Source organism: Heterodontus francisci, chromosome 25 (assembly GCF_036365525.1).
Source record: "Heterodontus francisci isolate sHetFra1 chromosome 25, sHetFra1.hap1, whole genome shotgun sequence".
Taxonomy (NCBI): Eukaryota; Metazoa; Chordata; class Chondrichthyes; order Heterodontiformes; family Heterodontidae; genus Heterodontus; species Heterodontus francisci.
Window position 1 is genome coordinate 56,545,757 of NC_090395.1, and position 20,316 is coordinate 56,566,072.

At 44.9% G+C, this 20,316-nt stretch overlaps 1 protein-coding gene across 1 annotated transcript in view; it reads left to right on the top strand.

The window, feature by feature from the left end:
- The window catches only part of LOC137383879 (plexin-A2-like), a 502,066-nt gene that overhangs the window by 354,744 nt on the left and 127,006 nt on the right, over positions 1-20,316 (top strand). The window contains exon 13 of the mRNA XM_068057231.1: positions 484-674. Coding sequence (XP_067913332.1) covers positions 484-674 — 191 coding nt within the window. The remainder of the gene's footprint in view (positions 1-483; positions 675-20,316) is intronic.

Below are 20,316 nucleotides of genomic sequence, written 5' to 3' on the forward strand. Positions count from 1 at the left end.
GAGCCCTTATCCCAGTATTCACCCTGATTTATCTTTCACATCCTACATTCAGGGTAGATTAACTCATGGGCTTATATGTCCCATGCCCAGGGGCCAATGTAAATATGGGGCCTGGCAACACTTAAAAACTGCATGCAAGTTCTAGATCGGTTTAATTTAAATGTAGTTTATTGTGATGTGATTTGCTTCATTATTAATGCATGCGATCATTCTGTGGGCCTTGGTCTGTGTGTATCATAGTCATGTTCACCATGCCTCAAATATGTTGGTATACACGACCTCCAGTTCTGATTAGTTTTTCTTTGTCTGCAACAGTTTTGGAATGCAAGTGCAAAATATAATATGGAAGCTGTGCTTCCTGTTTGCTTGAACCTGATTTGAAATGTTTATTTTCTAATCAACACATTTATGAATTTAAAGTTAGTTTACATTTGCTGAAAAAACTGTATATTGATTTTTTTTTTTAATTTCCTCTGGTTCCAGTTCACCTATATAAGTGTGATGCACTGAGAGAAAGCTGTGGACTTTGTCTGAAAGCGAACCAGAAGTTCGAGTGTGGCTGGTGTAGCGGTGAAGGGAGGTGTACCCTGAGGCAACATTGTCCCATTGTTTCTTCTCAGTGGTTGGACCTGTCCAGCAAAAATGTGAAGTGTACCAATCCTCGTATTACAGAAGTAAGAAAAATATAATTATTTTCTCCTACTCCATGCTGCCCTGTGGCATCTGATGAATAGTAGTTTCATAATTTCTAGACGAGTGGGCGATGAATGACCTACACAAAGAAAATGGTTTCCCCTCATTTTCCATTCTTGGCAGTTCCGGCATTTTGACATTCAGATGCATTCAGATAAGACTGGGGTAAACACAATATCAGAAAATATGGCACACTCCATTCAAAAAACCCTCCTGTCACAATGGGCAGTTAGTTTGTTGACTGCTGCTAGCTCAGTTATAACCTGATAATGCAGAAGTTCATCGAAAACATTGTCCACTGGTATTAGCCATATATTGGTTTACATGAACACTAACCTTGTCAGGAGCCAATTGTGAACTCTTGCATCCATTGGCCAATATATATTGCTCCAGTGCACAAGCTCTAATTAAACTCTGTTCAAAGTGGAAAATCTAATTAGTTCAAATTGATTGGCTCATTATATAAATGTAGCATTAGGAACCTTACACAAGGTTGTCCCACGCAGGCCAGCCATTTTAATCGACCCATCACAAAAACACTTTTTTTTTCAGCACATCTATAGTTTGCTTCTGTGTCTACCCAAAATGTTAATGTCAACAAAATAATCTTTATCGTTGCTTCAGCATTACAGCACATTTGTGTGCTGTGTTAGCTTTACAAAGTATGATTGTTCTTCAGAGGTGTGTGGGTTGGCTTACAGTTGTATGTTGGCTGTGTTTATTAGTCCCTAATGCAAACTCCACAGGGCAGAAAGCTCTAAATTGGGTATAAGATGAGCATCAGGCAAGATAACGAGCAAAAGTCCTGCTAGTCCTTCCAAAACTCAAATTTCAAGGATTTTACTACAACAATCTAGGGCTGTTCAATTTAGGAGATGTATTGTACGATTGCTAATCTTTCCAGGCTTTGCTGTAAATAGATTCACAATCTTGTTGAAATAGCATGACTGCTTGTGTTGGTGTGCTGCATAATCTGTAACCTTATTGAAATCTGTTTGAAGCATCCTTGAACACACACACACACAAACACTACCATTTTCTTTGAACAACAAAAACACTCTGAAGATCAGTTTGGTAACTGCTTGTCATCAAAGCTGTACGCAGTTGTTAACTATGTATAAAATGATTCTGCAAATATGTTTGTTATTCTTCGCACTGCCATTTGCCTTTGAGTTTACATGCTGTTCTTATAATAGAATACACTTCATCAATTATATGAACGAGAAATTGTGATGAGCAGGCCTCATTCCCCACCAGATAGTGAGCTACTGTTTTGTTGGTGCCAATAATCAGGCAAGAATTTTATTTGAAATAAAAACAGAAAATTCTGAAAATACTCAGCAGGTCTGGCAGCATCTGTGAAGAGAGAAACAGAGTTAATGATGCAGATCTGTGATCTTTCATCAGAACTGAGAAAAGTTAGATATATAATAGGTTTTGAGCAAGTGAAAGTGGGGAGGATGGGAAGAAGAACAAAAGAAATGAGAAAAAAAAGAAACCAACAAAAAAAAAATTATGAAGAAATTTGGGGGCAGAGGTTATGATCTTAAAGTTGTTGCACTTAATGTCGCTTTCAGAAGTCTGTAAATTGTCCAGGCAAACGATGAGGTGCTGTTCCTCAAGCTTGTGTTGAGCTTCATTGGAACACTGCAGCAGGCCAAGGACAGAAAGGTCAGAGTGGGGGCAAGGTAGAGAATTAAAATGACAGGCGACTGGAAGCTCCGGGTGACACTTGTGGACTGAACAGAGGTGTTCCGTAAAGCAGTCACCCAGTCTGCATTTGCTCTGCCCAATGTAGAGGAGACCATATTGTAAGCAGTGAATACAGTATATTAAATTGAAAGAAGTACAAGTAAATCGCTGTTTCGCTTGGAAGAAGTGTTTGGGGCCTTGGAACGTGCGAAGGGAGGAGGTAAAAGGGCAAGTGTTGTATCTCCTGCACTTGCATGAAAAGGTGCCATAGGAAAGGGGAGGTTGGTGTTGGGAGTGAACCAGGGTGTCAGCATTTCAGAATACTGAAAGGAGAAGGGAGGGGAAGATGTGTTTGGTGGTGGCATCATATTGAAAATGGCAAAGGATAATCTGTAGAACGTGGAGGTTGGTGGGGTTGAAGGTAAGTGCACGGGGAACCCTAACATGGTTCTGGGAGGGAGGGGAAAGGGGTGAGAGCAGACGTGTCTGAAATAGAAGGCACACGCTTGAGGACCCTGTGAACCACGGTGGGACCTTTCCTTGATTGAGGAAAAAGGAAGCGCCAGTATGGAAGGTTGCATCATCCGAACAGGTGCAACAGACTTGGAAAAACTGGGAGAATGAAGTAGAGTCCTTGCAGGCAGTGAGGTGTGAGGAAGTATAGTCAAGGTAACTGTGCGAGTCAGTGGACATATAATGAATATTGATTGATAGCTTATCCCCAGAAATGGAGGCAAGGATTTCAAGGAAAGGTAAGGAAGAGTTGGAGATGGACCATGTGAAGGTGAGAGAAGGGTGGAAATTGGAAGCAAAGTAAATTAAATTTTCCAGGTCCGGGTGAGAGCAGGGAATGGCACTCATATAGTCATCAATGGATTAGAATAAGAGGTGAGGGAAGGGGCCTGAGTAGGACTGGAACAAAGAATGCTCTACACAGCCCACAAAAAGGCAAGCATAGCTAGGACCCATGCTGGTACCCATAACAACACCTTTTATTTGGAGGAAGTGAGTGAAATTGAGAAGTTGTTCAATGTGAAAACAAGTTTGGGGCGGCACAGTGGCGCAGTGGTTAGCACCGCAGCCTCACAGCTCCAGCGCCCCGGGTTCAATTCTGGGTACTGCCTGTGTGGAGTTTGCAAGTTCTCCCTGTGTCTGCGTGGGTTTCCTCCGGGTGCTCCGGTTTCCTCCCACATGCCAAAGACTTGCAGGTTGATAGGTTAATTGGCCATTATAAATTGCCCCGAGTATAGGTAGGTGGTAGGGAAATTTTGGGACAGGTGGGGATGTGGTAGGAATATGGAACTAGTGTAGGATTAGTATAAATGGGTGGTTGATGGTCGGCACAGACTCGGTGGGCCGAAGGGCCTGTTTCTGTGCTGTATCTCTAAACTAAACTAAGTTCAGCTAGGTGGAGGAGGGTATTGGTGGATGGGGACTGGTTGGGCCTCCATTCAAGGAAGAAGCACAGAGCACTCAGACCATCCTGATGGAGATGAAGGTGTAGAGGGATTGGACATCCATGGTGAAAATTAAATAGAATTTTCTTTGTCTTGGTGTCTTGACATCAAAACCAAACTAAGGTGGTGGTTCATCAGTGAAGTAGGGTTATATTGCTCCAGTCCAACAGCTTGAGCATATACTCCAGCCCAGAGTCATCTCATGAGGTGGAATGAAATGACTCAACATTTGTCTGCTATCAGTTATATATGCCCCACACTGGTTACTCTGCATTGCACTGAAACTTGGAGAGTCCTACATGGGGAAGGTTTGTATGCAGAGATGGTGCAATACTAGCCTACAACAATAGCTGCTCCAAAGCTTGGAGGAAGCTAGGCCACTTCATCTAGCCAAGCCAGTGCAACAGGGGTAATATTTAGTACCCCTTGCATGTGCTAGTCAGATTAGTAAGTGAGTGCAACATTCACCACCATTTATTGCTCTCAATTGTAAGAAAATTAAGTTTCAGTAAGGTTGGCTTCTGTGCAGGCATTTTGAGGGTATGTGGTCTGTCTTCGTTTAGTTTCCCCCTCCATGCAGAGAGGATGGTGGGGATTTTGTGAGGACCCCTGAGGTGAGGTGGCACAGAGTATCGCAACAGGTGATGGGGGGACTCGGCAGGGCAGAGGGCCCGTCGCCCAGCGATCTTCCCAGAAGGTGGGATAGGCCAATGACGGCCTTCCCACACAGTGGCCAATTGAGGCCCTTAAGTGGTCTATTAACAGCCAGTTAAGGGCCTCTTCCTGCCACCGCTGGGATCTTACCAGCGGAGCAGGTGGGAGCCTCCGCTGCATGGGGAGGTCGCCTGGTAAAACTAGGTGCCCTCCCTGCAGGCTTGGGCGGGGGAACGGATCCCATCGTCGGGCAATTTGTGGCCTTCGGAAGACCCCCACCGGGAACAAATTTACCTCCCTGGGAACCCCCTCCCCCACACTGTACGACCACATCCCATTCCCCCTCGCTGGGGCCTTCCGGACTGGCCCCAGCGACCTCGCTTTACCTACATCCATTCTGGAGGTTCCAGCATTTTGGCCCGAGTCCGAGGCCTCTGTAGTACTGGTAGTGACCACTGCTCTCGGTGGCACTGCCGATAATGCTGAGCTGCTGACCCTCTGATTGGCTGGCAGTTCTTGGAGGCGGGATCCCCTTCTTTAAAGGGACATGGATCCCACCTCCTGAAACTTTGATTCAAAAAGACTGGAGGATCCCTCCTGGGACGGCATGAAAAGACAGAGGCGGGATTTCCCCCACCTTTCCGGCCCAGTGCCAGGAGCCCCGCTTCCAACATAAAATCCAGCCCAATAAGTGACCAGGCCAGGCTCCCTCCATGTTTACACTGATGTGCTACTACTACTATTTCACAAATGCAGTATAGCAAGGGCAAATGGTGCTAGACATGTAGGGGTAGAAATTTGTCTTGGGCTGTGGCGCAAAGTGAGTGATATCTGATTGGCTGCCCGTTATACACAGCGGCTGATCTGATATTGCCCATTTTACACCACCGGCCGAGATGAATTTCTATCCTGTAGTGTTATTACATCATCGAGCCAATGCAGATGTCAGATACTGAATAATGGCAGTCACCTGTACGACAGGGTTCAATTGAACAGATAAAGTGAAGATATGATGACATATCATAACCACATGAGGCAGCTCAACAATTTGATTAGTCAATTTGATTTGCTGTCATGTGTAATTTCTTTATTCAACAAACTTTGAATTTATTTTTCATGTCACCATGTCATGTTGAAAATAACTTTCTTGTTGGATAGCTCTGGTGCGCCATGTGCCATCAGTCAATTGACTGGAACTTCTCACTTCCCAGATGCCACCCACGTGTTGAAATTATTCTTCGGAAAAAAAATGCAGTTAAGAATATTTCCCAAGTTTGAAGGAGATTAGAATGTTGTCCCATGCCGGTTAATGCATCACTCACGATCATTATTTCACTCATTGAAATGATTTATACCTGTAATGGCAATAAGCAATTGTGGCTTGTCTATGCTTGTGAAATAAACCCAGAATGGGGAAAACCCAATTGCTGGGTGCACACAGCAGGTTAGTCAGCATCTGAGAGTGACAGTGATGTTGAATTTTCAAGTTGGATCATTATTCAAGAATAAAGCTTGCACATTTTGTTTTTTTTCTGATTTATCTCTGGTAAGTGGGAAGAGCAATAGATAATGCAGAGTTTTGGATGATGTTGCAAAGTAAAAAGATAATTGAAATCCTTGGCATGCATTTTTATAACTAGCAGTTGAAGCTGGTTGTTTGTGGGGTTTGAGTGATTTTTCACAAGCAGTTGTTGACCTCCACTAACTTCTTTTTACTAGGAAATTTGCTTCAATAAATTTTGAGGAGAAATCCTACACACAGTTAATACAGGTTACAAATCAAACCAAGTGTGACAACTAATCATAAGACATTATTGAGTGATGCAAGTTCAACCATGCAAAGATTTAGCCAAGGTTTTGAAGCCTCGCTGACACTTAGTTTCAGCACAGTTGTAGTTAACTGAGTTTTAATGATCGTTATGACAAAGATATTGACAGTGAGGAGGGAGATAAAATCCCCAGTGATTCATAATGTTTCAGTAAGTGTTTCAACAATATGTCTTCCTGGGATTACAAGTACCCTTTACCCTTACACTGGCACTTTTGAGAAAATAAGTTGTTTGGTATCTTGCCAACTTTTCACGTGTCATTGCTTGCGATTGACATTCTTGTCTCTAAGTACAGTTGGCCCACACGTATCAATGTGTAACGTAACTTGTGAAATTTAATGTTTTAAAGCTAGCAGCTCCATTCCTTGTGGTAAATTAGCTTAGAAAGCTGTACTATGAGTATAGGATCGTTCTCTCCTGTAGAACAAGCCAAGCTAGCTCATGAGTTAAGTGTAGGTGTTTTTCATTCATGCAAAAGGCAGCCATAACTCAATTTCACCTGTGACCCTCCTGAGTTATGGGTCTTTTATACTTGTGAAAGAGCACTGCTATAGAAAGGCACCCTCTACAAATCAATTAATCACTTCTATTTGATTAATTGAGGGAGCCTGTGTCGAGCTATGACTGTCCATCTTTGTCAGCCTTTTTCTCATTATTTTTAGTGCAAATCCCAAATTGTTATAGTAACTAAAATAATCATATATACACAGGTTATGTGAAAGATGGCCAAAAATAGAAGCATATCGAACATATTAATCTTCATCAATAAAATGCAGATTAAAATGTGGATTGTCATATACATTTACAATACATTTTTTTAAATGAAAACATTATATGGTTTAAAGTGGTCATCTGTTATTGTTGCTTTAAAGTTTAGTGTTGAGTAATGATAGATTGATACAGACTATTTCCAGTTATTAAGTATAAAAATTGTTCCAGTAAATGCTGCATTAAAATGACAGGAATAAATGATCATGTTTTAATAAAAGATTCACTCAGTCTTTCAGTACCAATTTAGAAATGTGTTTGATTACGAGAAGAATAATTGTAAAGCAAATTAGAAGATTTATATTCACTGCACTGAACATTCAGTGACAGAAAGAAAATAAAAATACACACCCTGAGCCCATTGTAGTGGTTGTCTAACAAAACCAAGTAACGCCGCTATTGGCATTTACTTAAATTATGAACCAACAGGTCTTTAGGCAGACACAAACCAATCCATTTTTACTGTTGGCTCTGTGCATGAATGAATTTTTGCATGCATCTGAGTGAGAGAGAATAGTTGGATGCTATGAGACAAAATAAAAATTGCATTTAAACATATTAATGGTGGACAAAAAAGCAGTTAAGTTTCAACTTTTAGGTGGCTGCTGAACAAAGGTATCAAATTATCTTGGCTATTAGCCTGTGATACAAGGTGGATATTTCTGATCCTTTGGACATTTTTTTTATGACAAAAGGCCAGGTACTGTGTTTTTCCCTCCTCCTGTGCAGCTTTATAACAAATCGTGAGGTGCTGTCAGAATTACAATGGACTAGAGTAAGATGTTTGCTATCAAATTAATAATGACTTGAAATGAAAGGACATTCATACATTCCACAGGATCAGGGTACGTTATTAAGTGAAAAAGAATTGCCCAGTGACTTAACGAGTGCATTACAGTCTTGAGCTCACATTGTTTTTTTTTCTAACCTATAAAAAAAATCATACAGCTTGCCTTTTGTAGCTTTCCCGTTGTCACTTCACTCACTGAGTTGATATTGCTTTTCACTTCTCTCTCCACTATTTTATCTGCCTAGATATTATGTGTCGGTCGGTATTCCAACTTAAGGATGTTTTTTTTCAAGTTATGATCTGCCATTTGTTAATAAGGTTACCTGAAAGAAAATAAAGGCTCTGGTGAGAGGCAATATTGTTTTGCAGAGCTTGGTTATCACAGGATTTCCACATAAAATGTTACAATCTGCTGCCACCAGCACCATCCCTACTACTCCAGGTCAGTCCTTCCCTGATGGGTTTGAGCATTCTCCAGGGGTGGGAATAGAAGCAGTTCTCAGCAATAATGGGCCCAGGTGGTGTAGAAAGAAGGTGTTTGTATGTATAAATTCACTGTGAATAATAAATTATGCAGCAAAATACTATGGCACCAAGACTGGAATGCCTTGTATCTTTTTTGGCACAAAACTGGATGATGTTTAACAGGTACATATTGGTTAAGCTGTGTTCAGCAGCTGATAGTCATTTATGAACCCTTTTATTATGTTACAGCACTCTTGGATGACAGAACAGTGCCCAGGGGGTGATCTTGATTCTGATCCAATCTAATTCTGATGCTGTGCTGCCCTCACAGTTGACAATCTAGTTGCACTAATCATCTCATTCTTATAATGAAGGACCAAGTGTAACATTGGAGTTAGAATGGTGCAGAAATGGTGATGAGTGCTGCAGTATCAATCAGCATCATCTGTCAGCAAGTTGACTGCACTGACTGGGTTACCTGGTCATCCAGTGGGGGGAGGGTTGGGATTGCAGGGGAGAGGTGGGGCGGTTGATGCGGAACCACTAATCTATAAAACTGACAACATAAAGAATTAATAAGAAATGCAGTGTGTTGCAGTTCACAACATGCTTTCTGCAAGTGTCCATTGGAATATTCCTTTAACATCAGTTATTTGCCTGCAATCCAGATTTGTAGCGGGTAACCGAATGCATAAAACTGTTGAAAAATTCGACATTGTCCAGCGACTATATTTTTCACATGCATTGCGATGTTCTGCCTCCTCCCTATTGAGTAACCACTTTTTGCAGCAAGACTTTCAACTAAAAATGGTTGCTGATGGGACAAAAATATTTCAAGTGCTCAGTCATCTGACTATCATTACTAGGAAGTCTAATCACCACTATTAAACTAGTATAAAGAAAGCAAGATGTTGTGCCAAGTGCAGATCAGTGTTTGTTTGTGAGGTGAACTGTCAAAATACATTTTAAAATAAATTTTCTGCCACATTTATAAAATCGTGCAAATTTTCAGTGAAAAGTGCACAATCTTTTTCTACCCATCTTTGAGACAAGAAGAAAACCTTTCAACATCACTTGCACTAAGTTCTAGAATATATTGCTAACTGGCCCAAAATAAAGGGAGAGGGTTGAAGTGTTTTGAAATTGCAGTTGCATTGTGTACTCTAGATGCTGCTGTAGGACACACATGCTAGCAAAGCGAAAGTGAAACTGGGACAGAATGAAAGAAGCCTTTGTGTTCAGCTGCTGCAGTCTTTGTCTCTCTGACTTTACCTCATACCTTATACTAAATTCGGCTAAACCTCACTCAAGTCCCGAGGGCGACATAAGGGTGTATTATGTTTTGGATTTGCTGCCACACAGTGATTTGAGTGTTGGTCAGTACAAAGATGGTACAGCTGTGGATGAAAAAGGTCCGGTTCATTTGCGAGTGATGTGTGAAATCAGACTGGGAGGAATAATAAAAAGTGCAAAAAATGCCAAGCCTGAAGCTGAATCTCATGTTAGAAAAAACAAGAACAAAAACAAAATGAGCCTGAGGTTACTGAAATTCCAGCCATACATCAAGATAGCCACTGTTATGGGAGACAGTGGGAATTTCTGCAGTCTGTTTTTGCAGATTTCAATTTCTTTCAATTATTCAATATTAAGATAACACTTTTTTTTAACCCACAGAATATTGTAGGAGATGTAATTAGCAGGTTGCTTGGCCCATTGTTTTTTGTGTAATCTGATTGTGCTGATGTTTCCATGTTGTTTATTTTCTTGAGCTTTATTTATTGGCTGCATTTGCTGACAACGCCACCACTAGGTGGCGCTGCAATGGCACATGCGCAAATGCAGCCTGTGCCACCAAAACTTCACAGTCTGCGACATCAGGCAGCTGCCAGGATTAAAGATGGCGCTGCTCAAATAATCACACGATGGCAACCTAAACACATGGCAACACACAATGGCTGGAGGGGAGGGAGCGTGCAGGCCGGGGTGGGGAGGGAGGCAGGGAGCGAGCGGGCCGGGGTGGAGAGGGAGGGAGCGGGTCGGGGAAGGGAGCGGGCGGGTCGGGGAAGGGAGCGAGCGGGCGGGCCGGGGTGGGGAGGGAGGCAGGGAGCGAGCGGGCCGGGGTGGGGAGGGAGGGAGCGAGCAGGGGAGGGAGGGAGGGAGCGGGCGAGCGGGGAGGGAGCGGGCAGGCAGGCAGTGAACGAGCGGGTGAGCCTGCGGTCGGGGGTGTGGCAGGGGGGTGGTGAGCGGGCAGGGGAGTCAGGAGCAGGCGGCAGGAGGAAGCAGGAGAGCGCACCTGCCACCAGCAAGCTCTTCAGCCGCACGCTCCCCCAATCCCCTCTCCCCCCAATCCCCTCTCCCCCCCAATCCCCTCTCCCCCCCCAATCCCCTCTCCCCCCCAATCCCCTCTCCCCCCCAATCCCCTCTCCTCCCCCCAATCCCCTCTCCCCCCCCCCAATCCCCTCTCCCCCCGCTCCCCCCACCTCTGCTCTCTCCCCGTTCCCCAAACACCCACTCCTTCCACCCCTGCTCTCTCCGGCCTGGATCACCCCACCATCTGCCCGCATTATGTGATGATGTCATCTGCGCATGCGCCAACCAGTCCTGGCACTGCGGAACGCAGCGCATGAGTAGAGGGTAGGAATCAATCTGCACATGTGCGCAGATTGGCGCAGTCAGATGACGTAAGCTGCCAGCTGCGTTGTCAGTAATCACTTTATTTATTTATTTTGAGGAATGCAACCACACATCAGAACTGTTGGAATGTCACAGTGGCGTCAGAGTAAGGAACTTCTAAACACAATGGTTTTTAGAAAAATAAATTGGTAATTGAAAGCCCTATCAGTGATCAACATGGGGCTGAATTTTACCGGCCCCTCAACGCCATGGGTCACACAGGGGGGGGGGGGTGAGTAAAAGTTTGTGGGGTAAGGCCTGCCTCCGCCTCCAGCATAGAGAAAGGCCCGCCGCATATTAGCAGTGGCGGGGGGACCTCGGTTCAGCACCCCCCTGCTGCTCGGCGGTGGCACCCCAATTGCCATGTTCAAAACAGTACTTAGCTCCCCAGATTATGCAGCCTGCCGCCTCTTGATCCACACTTCTGGATTTTACATTGAACGGGCAGCCGTCACATGCCGTCTTGTTCACGAACAGAAAAGCCAGCAGGTCATCAGAGGCAGAGGTTTTCTCTACCGAAGGTAAGTTCAGATATTTAGGGGTTTCACTCTGCATACTGGAAGGGAGGGGGGGGGTGAAATTACAGGGGTCTCAGCTCTGCATTCTTAAAGGGAGGAGGGAGGGGGGTCTAGGATTACTGGAGGGAAATCTCTGAGGGGAGGGACTGTAAAGGCCTGCTACCCGACCTGGACCCGATGACGTGTCTACTTCGGGTCGGATCGCACTTCCGAATCCGGCATTCGGGCTCGTGCCGCATTGGACGCGCTCCATCACCACCTCATGTAAGTGACTTTAATGTTAATTTACTTTTTGGACTTTAAAGGTGGTTTTGTTACAGTTATTTTAAGCTTGTGCAGGTAAGGAACAAAGTGAAAAACGGGAGGTAGTTGAACTGATGGGTCGGGCGCGGGAAAAAATGGAAGGATTTGGGTCGGGCTTGGGGTCGGATGGGGTTCTGTCGTGCTCGGGTTGGTTCTCATTTGCAGATCCGAGCAGGCCTTTAAGGTACTGTGTACCTTCCCTCTGTAAGCAGTGTGCGCTCAGCGTTTGTTCATGTTTGTGAAAGAGCAATGGCACTCTCGTCACCTTGTGTGTGGGAGGGTGCCAGAAAGGCCAGGAGTGTTAAGGTTATATGGATGGTGGGGGCAATCGATACAGCTGGTAGGATCTTGATGTGGGCATGCTGTGCCACTCTGAGTGTTGGCCAAGATGGGCAATGCCATAAGTGATCCACGAAAGCACCTGATATACCTGTCAACACCAATCCCTGCCCTGTTAGGAATCTTTGACTAAACGAAGGGTTCAACTTTATTTATCACATGGAAATGGGTATGCCTCATCCTACATTGTGTGATCCGCTGCTCCTGAGGATCTGTATGTGCCGGAGCAGTCCACGTAGAGGCCCCCAGTCATGAGCAGCAGCCCCCAAGGGGAGCTCGCCATTACGGTTGTCGTGCATCTACAGGTCCCACGTGGCATGCCATCGGATGTCAGAGCACCAGTGTCAGAGGCGATTGCATATGTAGAGAAGGTGGTAACACGTCTCTATGCCCTGCTCAAAGATGAACTGCAGCCCATGGGCTTCGGTGGTCATCCTATCCCTGTGATCCTCATAGTGGCAGGGGTTCTCAAGTTTGCCACGGATGCAGCTTTTTAGGGGCCCACCGGAGACCTTTATGGGGTCACACAGTCAGTAGTGCACCGCTGCATCAGGGAGGTCACTGATGTCCTGCACTGGAGGGCCAGTGAGTATGTCTGCTTCAGGATGGACTCTCTCAGCCAGGCCCAGAGGGCCATCAATTTCGGCACCATTGCCGGAGAACCATAGGTTTTCACGTTCATAGATTGCACTCGTGGCCATCTAGCCTCCCACCAGGCTACCACCTGCAGAGTCGCCATTAAAGGAATCCTCTCAATCTAGGTGAAGCTGGTATGTGATCACCGGAGATGCTTCATGCAAATCTGTACCCGCTTCTCAGGCAGCAGCCATGACACTTGGGTCCTGTGCCAGTCCCAGCTGCCACTGAACTGGCTCAGATGGTGGGGTGGCTTCTTGGAGACAAGGGCTACACTTTGCAGATTTGGCTCCTGAAACTAGTGAGACACTCCACCACTGCTGTAGAGGAGAGATATAACACCAGCCACTTAGCTACAAGAGCCACTATTGAGCAGGTGATTAGCATGCTGAAAACGTGCTTCCAATGCTTGGATAGGTGACCTGTACTACCAACGAAAAGGCCAGCTCTTTTCTTTGCTGCTCACTGTGCTCTGCACAACAATGCACACAGTAGGGGCCAGGCCTGGCATGAGAGACGTCAACAGGATTCCTCCTCGGACTATGAGGACGCTGAGGACCTACAATGTGAAAAACGCATGGGAGGGGAGATGGCACCCAGGCTGTGCACGCAGGGCTAGCAGTGAGCTGGGGATGTACGGCAGTGGCTTATCAGACAAAGGCTGTCTGCTCCATAGGAACTGACGAGCTCTGCAAGCCGCACATCACCCACGCTCACCTGCTGTGCACCAGTCCACATTTGCAGCATCCCTGTGTAAACCATTAGAGGCAGCAGCTGACTAAGCCAATGTCCATGTCACTGCATCCTTGGAGACGCTCATGAGTAATGGTGGCATGGCTATACGTTGGCTCTCCTGAAGGGCCAACGGTGCAAAGGGATGTGATATTGGCTCTACATGCTGAGACAGAGAAAAGGGCACACATGTTGGTGAGGAACGTTTAGTGAAAAATGTATTTACATTGCTGTGGCACCCGTGCATTCCCATTTGTGTCAGTGTGTTCTCTGTAAACCCTTGTGAGTGCCCCTTCTCGATGCAACCTCTGCGCTAGCAGCCTGACTGGAGGAAGGCTGCTGATCTGATTGCCCTTTGGCCGTGGATGATTTTTGGCGATTGTACCCTGTGCGCACGAGGCCTAGAGGGCCCCAGCTGGCTGGGGGAGTGCTTGTTCACCCTCTTCCGGCATTAGATCCTTTGACGCTGGATGGCCCCACAGCTACTTACCTCCTCTGCCGTCTCCAGCCAGGCTGCCTTGTTCAGGCAGGGAGGCCTCCTCTTATCATTGCTGGTGAAAAGGACCTCCCACCTTGCCCGCACAGCCTGGAGGAGAGTGACCAGGGAGGCTTCACTGAACTGTGGGGCCACCCTAGAGCACCCCTCTGCCATTCTTGGCTTTTGGTGTGGTCCTTTAAATGCAAAGGTGACTCCACCAAGTAACTGCTTTAACTTGTGGCTGCAAGGTTTGCCTTGCACGTGTTTGAAAACCAATGCAGGACTAGTGAGGAAATCTGTGCTAATGTCATGGTTTTTCAACTATTACACATCGGAACATGTTCACGAACACTTTGCTTCTGCATCAGCTGATCATAGTTATTCATGTAATATTTCTAGTTGGCAATGCAGCTAGAATATGAACATATTTTCCTGTTTTTTTAATGAAGATCATTTAATGGCAGTTACATGTATTTTCACATAACAGTTAGCAATTCCAAATGCATATTAGTCTGCGGCTTTTCACAGTCAGATGATTAGAAGCCCATAGTCAGAGTCATAGAGTTATACAGCACAGAAACAGGTCCTTCGTGTCGTGCCGGTCATTCAGCACCTATCTATTCTAAACTCATTTTCCAGCACTTGGCCCATAGCTTTGTATGCTATGGCATTTCAAGTGCTCATCGAAATACTTCTTAAATGTTGTGAGGGTTCCTGCCTCTACCACCCCTTTAGACAGTGTGTTCCAGATTCCAGCCACCCTCTGGGTGAAAACATTTTTCCTCAAATCTCCTCTAAACCTCTTGCCCCTTACCTTAAATCTATGCCCCCTGGTTATTGACCCCTCTGCTAAGGAAAAAGTTTCTTTCTATCTACCCTATCTGTGCCCTTCATAGTTTTTGCATACCTCAATCAGGTCCCCCCTCAAACTTCTCTGCTCTAAGGAAAATAACCCTAGCCTATCCAGTCTCTGTTTATAGCTGAAATGTTCCATCCCAGGCAACATCCTGGGGAATCTCCACTGCACCCTCTCCAGTGCAATCACATCCTTCCTATAGCGTGGTGACCAGAACTATACACAATATTCCAGCTGTGGCCTAACTAGTGTTTTATACAGCTCCATCATAACCTCCCTCCTCTTATATTCTATGCCTTGGCTAATAAAGGCAAGTATCCCATATGCCTTCCTAACCACCTTATCTACCTGTGCTGCTGCCTTCAGTGATCTATGGACAAGTACACCAAGGTCCCTCTGACCTTCTGTACTTCCTAGGGTCCTACCATCCATTGTGCATTCTCTTGCCTTGTTAGTCCTCCCAAAATGCATCACCTCACACTTCTCAGGATTAAATTCCATTTGCCACTGCTCCACCCATCTTACCAGCCCATCTATATCGTCCTGTAATCTAAGGCTTTCCTCCTCACTATCTACGACATCAATTTTTGTGTCATCTGCAAACTTACTGATCATACCTCCTATATTTTTGTCTAAATCATTAATGTACACTACAAACAGCAAGGGTCCCAGCACCGATCCCTGTGGTACACCACTGGTCACAGGCTTCCAATCGCAAAAACAACCCTCGACCATCACCCTCTGCCTCCTGCCACTAAGATCCAATTTCCCAAATTGCCCTGGATCCCATGGGCTCTTACCACCTTGACCAATCTCCCATGCGGGACCTTATCAAAAGCCTTACTGAAGTCCATGTAGACTACATCAGCTGCTTTAACCTCATCTACACACCTAGTCACCTCCTTAAAAAATTCAATCTAATTTGTTAGACATGATCTCCCCCCTGACAAGCCATGCTGACTATCCCTGATTAATCCCTGCCTCTCCAAGTGTAGATTAATCCTGTCCCTCAGAATTTTTTTCAATAGTTTCCCTACCACTGATGTTAGACTCACCAGCCTGTAATTACCTGGTTTATCCCTGCTACCCTTCTTGACCAATGATACGACATTCGCTGTCGTCCAGTCCTCTGGCACCTCTCCTGTGGCCAGACAGGATTCAAAAATTTGTGTCAGAGCCCCTGCAATCTCCGCCCTTGCCTCACATAACAGCCTGGTCACAGACCTAACAGTTAACTCAGCTTCTCTCTCCACAGATGCTTCTTGACTTGCTGCGTTTCTCCAGCACTTTCTGCTTTGCTGCCAGATTGATAGCAGCCCCACTCGTCAATAGTGAGCTAAGTATTTCTTTAACAGCTGTCAGGAAGCAGGTGCTGGGGCGCTTTAAATAGGGCCCTAGCACCTGCTGCACAGCTGTCAAATGGTTATGTCACTACGCCGGATATCCCGCCGCTCCCCACACAATATCATGGTGGGGGGGTGGGGAAGATGGCTTGTCGCAGTGATACTAATGAGCCCCCGCGTGTAATATCATGGGGGTTGGGCAGCGGCCGCTGAATGTGGGCACACCATCGAGTTCAAAGGACATCGCCGCAAAATGCAGCGCACGAATAAAATTCAGTCCATGGTGTTTGGTCTTGTCAAGTTGAGCCTAAGTTGGAAGATTGAGAGACTTGGTCTCGCACATCATCCTTCAGTTGTCTAACCCTTCCTCTGTTTGGCAGTAGACTGCGCACACGCATTCATTTTTGCTCATTTTAAGATTTTTTTTTTAGTAGTTTTCTGTTTTTACTCTCAACTCACAGACACTCAATCTCATCTTGACAAGTGGTAATGTTATTCCAACAGTGCGAATGTGAATTTTGCCGATCTTGTCTTCCCTTGGTGACAAAATGCAGAAAGGCAAGCTGATGTACTGACAGATAAAAGTAACGTTCCTGTCACTTCCATGCTGAATATGACTTTTAACTGAGTTGTGAATTTGCCTGTACTTTGCACAGCGCAAACTGTTTTTTTTTTATTATCTAACGTCTACAAGAGTTTTTTTTAATAAAATGATAATATTGAAAGGGATTAGGAATAAGGAACTCAACATAAAGGATGTTCCAGTAGAGTTCCACACAGATACACTTGTCAGTGATGATCTCCAATGAAGAAAGCCCCTGTCAGTCAGAAAATAAGAGCCTTTATATTAAAAAGAGCACAATAGACATCGCCTGCAGCTCTCCGAATGAGCTCTCTCCTGTGTTCTGATGAAAGGTAAAACTTACTGAACTTTTACAGCCCTCATGGTCACATCTCATGCCAATGTCTGTTAGAATATTCCCATATGAACAAATTTCTTGAAATCTCCCCAAGACCAGGCTTGCCCTGTTACTGTAGCATATAGAGGTTATTCAGAGAAGAACTGCAACACAGAAAATATTTTTTTCCAGTAAAGAAGCACCGGAAGGAAATATAAACTTCAGCTATCAACGTCTTCTTTACAAGTGCATTGTCCGCAGTTTCCAACTAAGATTTTTTTCATGTAGTTCAGCCTGGATTTTCCCGTCAGCAGGTGTTGATCACTGCCTGCGGTAAATCTGCATACTTGGTCTTAGTGCATTCATATACTGGTAGATGAAAGTATTCACTGGCAGGGTTCTGATGATGATTAAGCCCGTAACAAGAACATTGCTAATAGTTTTTTTAAAAATGTGAAAATTCTGGCTGCTCCCATAAGTGGATGCTGCATTAAGTGAAATCGCTTTGTTGCAACCGTCCATTGAATTCTACAACACACAGCAAGAGTCCTACCTTGCCCTAAAGAGGCTTTTTTCCAGTGGGAGCAGAATGATAAAAGGCTAAAGTTTTTGTCTAGTCCCTACTCATTTTTCAGAACTGGGAATAAAGAATCCCCACCTCCAATTACCTTATTCCACGCTTCACCTGTAAAATAGGAACAAACCAATGTTTTTTACATTGCTCACTAAGAAGTACACTTACTGCTAAGAATAAAATCCAGAGCTTCAGAAATTAATTCTTTGTTTTAATTAAATCTCCATCTTTTTTTGATTTAGCAAGAGTGAATGGTGTTCAGTTTAGCAGGTGTCTTTTGTGGCTGCACTGTTTTATTCCATGGTTTTGCTTGTGAGAGTTCCTGGACCCTTCCATGTAAAATAGCCCAGCATAAACCACTTATAAACAGTAGGCGAAAACGTCCAGGAAAAAGACTCTCAAGCAGGAAAAATATATCACTACTAAAAGCTGGGTTGGTTGTACTGGATGCACATAAGAAAAATAGTAGTTGGCCTTGACTTCTGCGCATTAGGACGCTGGCAAAAGTGGACAAGCTATAAGTGAGATTTTACTCTCTATGTTTAAGATTTCCCCCTTAAGATGCAGAAAATATGGGGCGCACTTTGAAGATGGCAGTCCGCCCACGCAAATCGCCCATCGATAAGCCCTTGCTATATTACGCGTGACGGCTCGTTAGCATAGAGGGGGCGGAGCGCCCGTCCCTGATGACATAAAGGAGGCGGGCACTCCGTCCCCGGCAATGGTGTCTGGCGCCACCGCGCAGGTGCCGGTGCCATTATTAAAGGGCTTCAGGCCTTCAGTCTCATTTAAACTTTTAAAGGTCCTATTTCAATAAAACCTGCAGAAAAATTTCAACTTTGATTCTCTCTCCAACGACGCCCCCCCCCCTCCCTGAGTCCTCGTAATAAATTGACATCTCCCTCCAAACAAACAGCTTTTGATTTTCTGAACTCCCACCCCCCCACCCCCCCAACTTCAGCACCTTTGACCCTCAACTCCTTCCCATCATCCCCACAACCAATCTCCGAACGGAGATCTGAAGGCACGGGAGTTCCAGCCACCAGCCGGAATGTCAGTGTGGGGCGGCATGCGGGCCAAGCTAAGTTGATTTGAATTCATTAAAATGTATTTACATATTAAAATGAAGGCTCTGCTGCCGAGTGGCAACGAGGGATGGGGCGGGGGAGCTGCTCCAAGGCCTTGCCGCCGCCAGTAAATTACAACGGAGCCTTCCTGGCATACGGGGTCATGACGGGCCTTTCCCTGAAATATTTTCTGGGGCCCCCCTGCCATGACCCCCAACGTTGGAGGGCTGGTAAAATTCAGCCTATGGTGTCACTAGAGTGGCACTGGATTTAGAGAACTGATGCTATTTGCGATGGTGTCCGGTGACACAGCTTTGATATCCTGTTCTGCTTATTTGCAAATCTAAGCTGTGCCAAACTGGAGAATGCTGAATGTCGGCTGCCAGTCTGTCAGGGGTTTGGTGGGGGTTGGCGGGTCTGGGCGGTGGTGTGGGGAGGCAGATGGAGAAGGATAATTGGAGAGTGTAGTCAAACTTGCACTGTAGCTCGCACCTCATAGCAACTGTTCAGAGAGAGCATTTGTGGAGGCTGTCCATCTACTTTGTTGCTCAAGGTGAGCAGCCAAACAGGCATAACTTAACCATGAAAATTAACTTACAAAGAAAAAAGTAAGAGCGCTGGATATGAGAAACAAGGCTTTACAAAATGTGTTTTGCAGCTATTGGTTTGCATAGCTTATGAATATTTGCTCAATAACAAATAACTGTAGGTGCCGCCTACCATTAAGATTTTGTTGTTACTTCAGCAATAACAAATAAACTGAGAATTTACTGACAGCTGAGAGAGGCAGTGTGTGGTCTGATGGGCTGCTGACATTCCTGCTGAGTTCAGTAGCAATTTACTTGTAGCTCAAAGAACTCTGCATAAATTCAGCATTGGTATTGTTGAACCATTAGCCGTGTCATGCAAGAGGTATATTTTAAAAAGCGCAAATGAACCTGTGGAGATTTTTCTGGCTTATTTGACTGAGTGTTGTAGCTCATTAAAGTGATCTGTCAGAATGATATACTGCCCTGAGTTACTGAGCAGCAGATACATGTTAGGCCTGACTCAAACTTCATCTTATCCTTTATCTTGCTAAAATTGTCACTCACTTGGGGAAAAAGCCTCAAATATTGCACTGAATAAGGAAAAACTGTGTTAAAAAAAAATATGGTTTTAATACTGGGGATTTGATCAGCAATATTCATTTGAATTAATTAGTGGGGTTTCAAAAACTTGTTTCTCACGCTAAAATTTTAAGTTACGTTGAGATTTTCTTTTTCCTTTTCTTCTCTGTTTTTCCCCTCCCTCAAAAAAATAAATTAAGACAGTAAAGTTCTAATTACGTAAACTATTAAGCTAGAATTAACCTTGGTATTTCTCTACTGTATTTGGGATTGCATTGCTATGAAGTAGTAATTTACAGTTTGTAGCCAGGATTTTCCCACACATACATTTCCTCATCTTGGTCAAGCTGTGGGTGAATGTCCTGATGTGAGGCTAGTCACTCCCTCAGGGAGGGTCAGAAAATGCATTTCTGTTGGCCTAACTTACCTCGGAATAATATT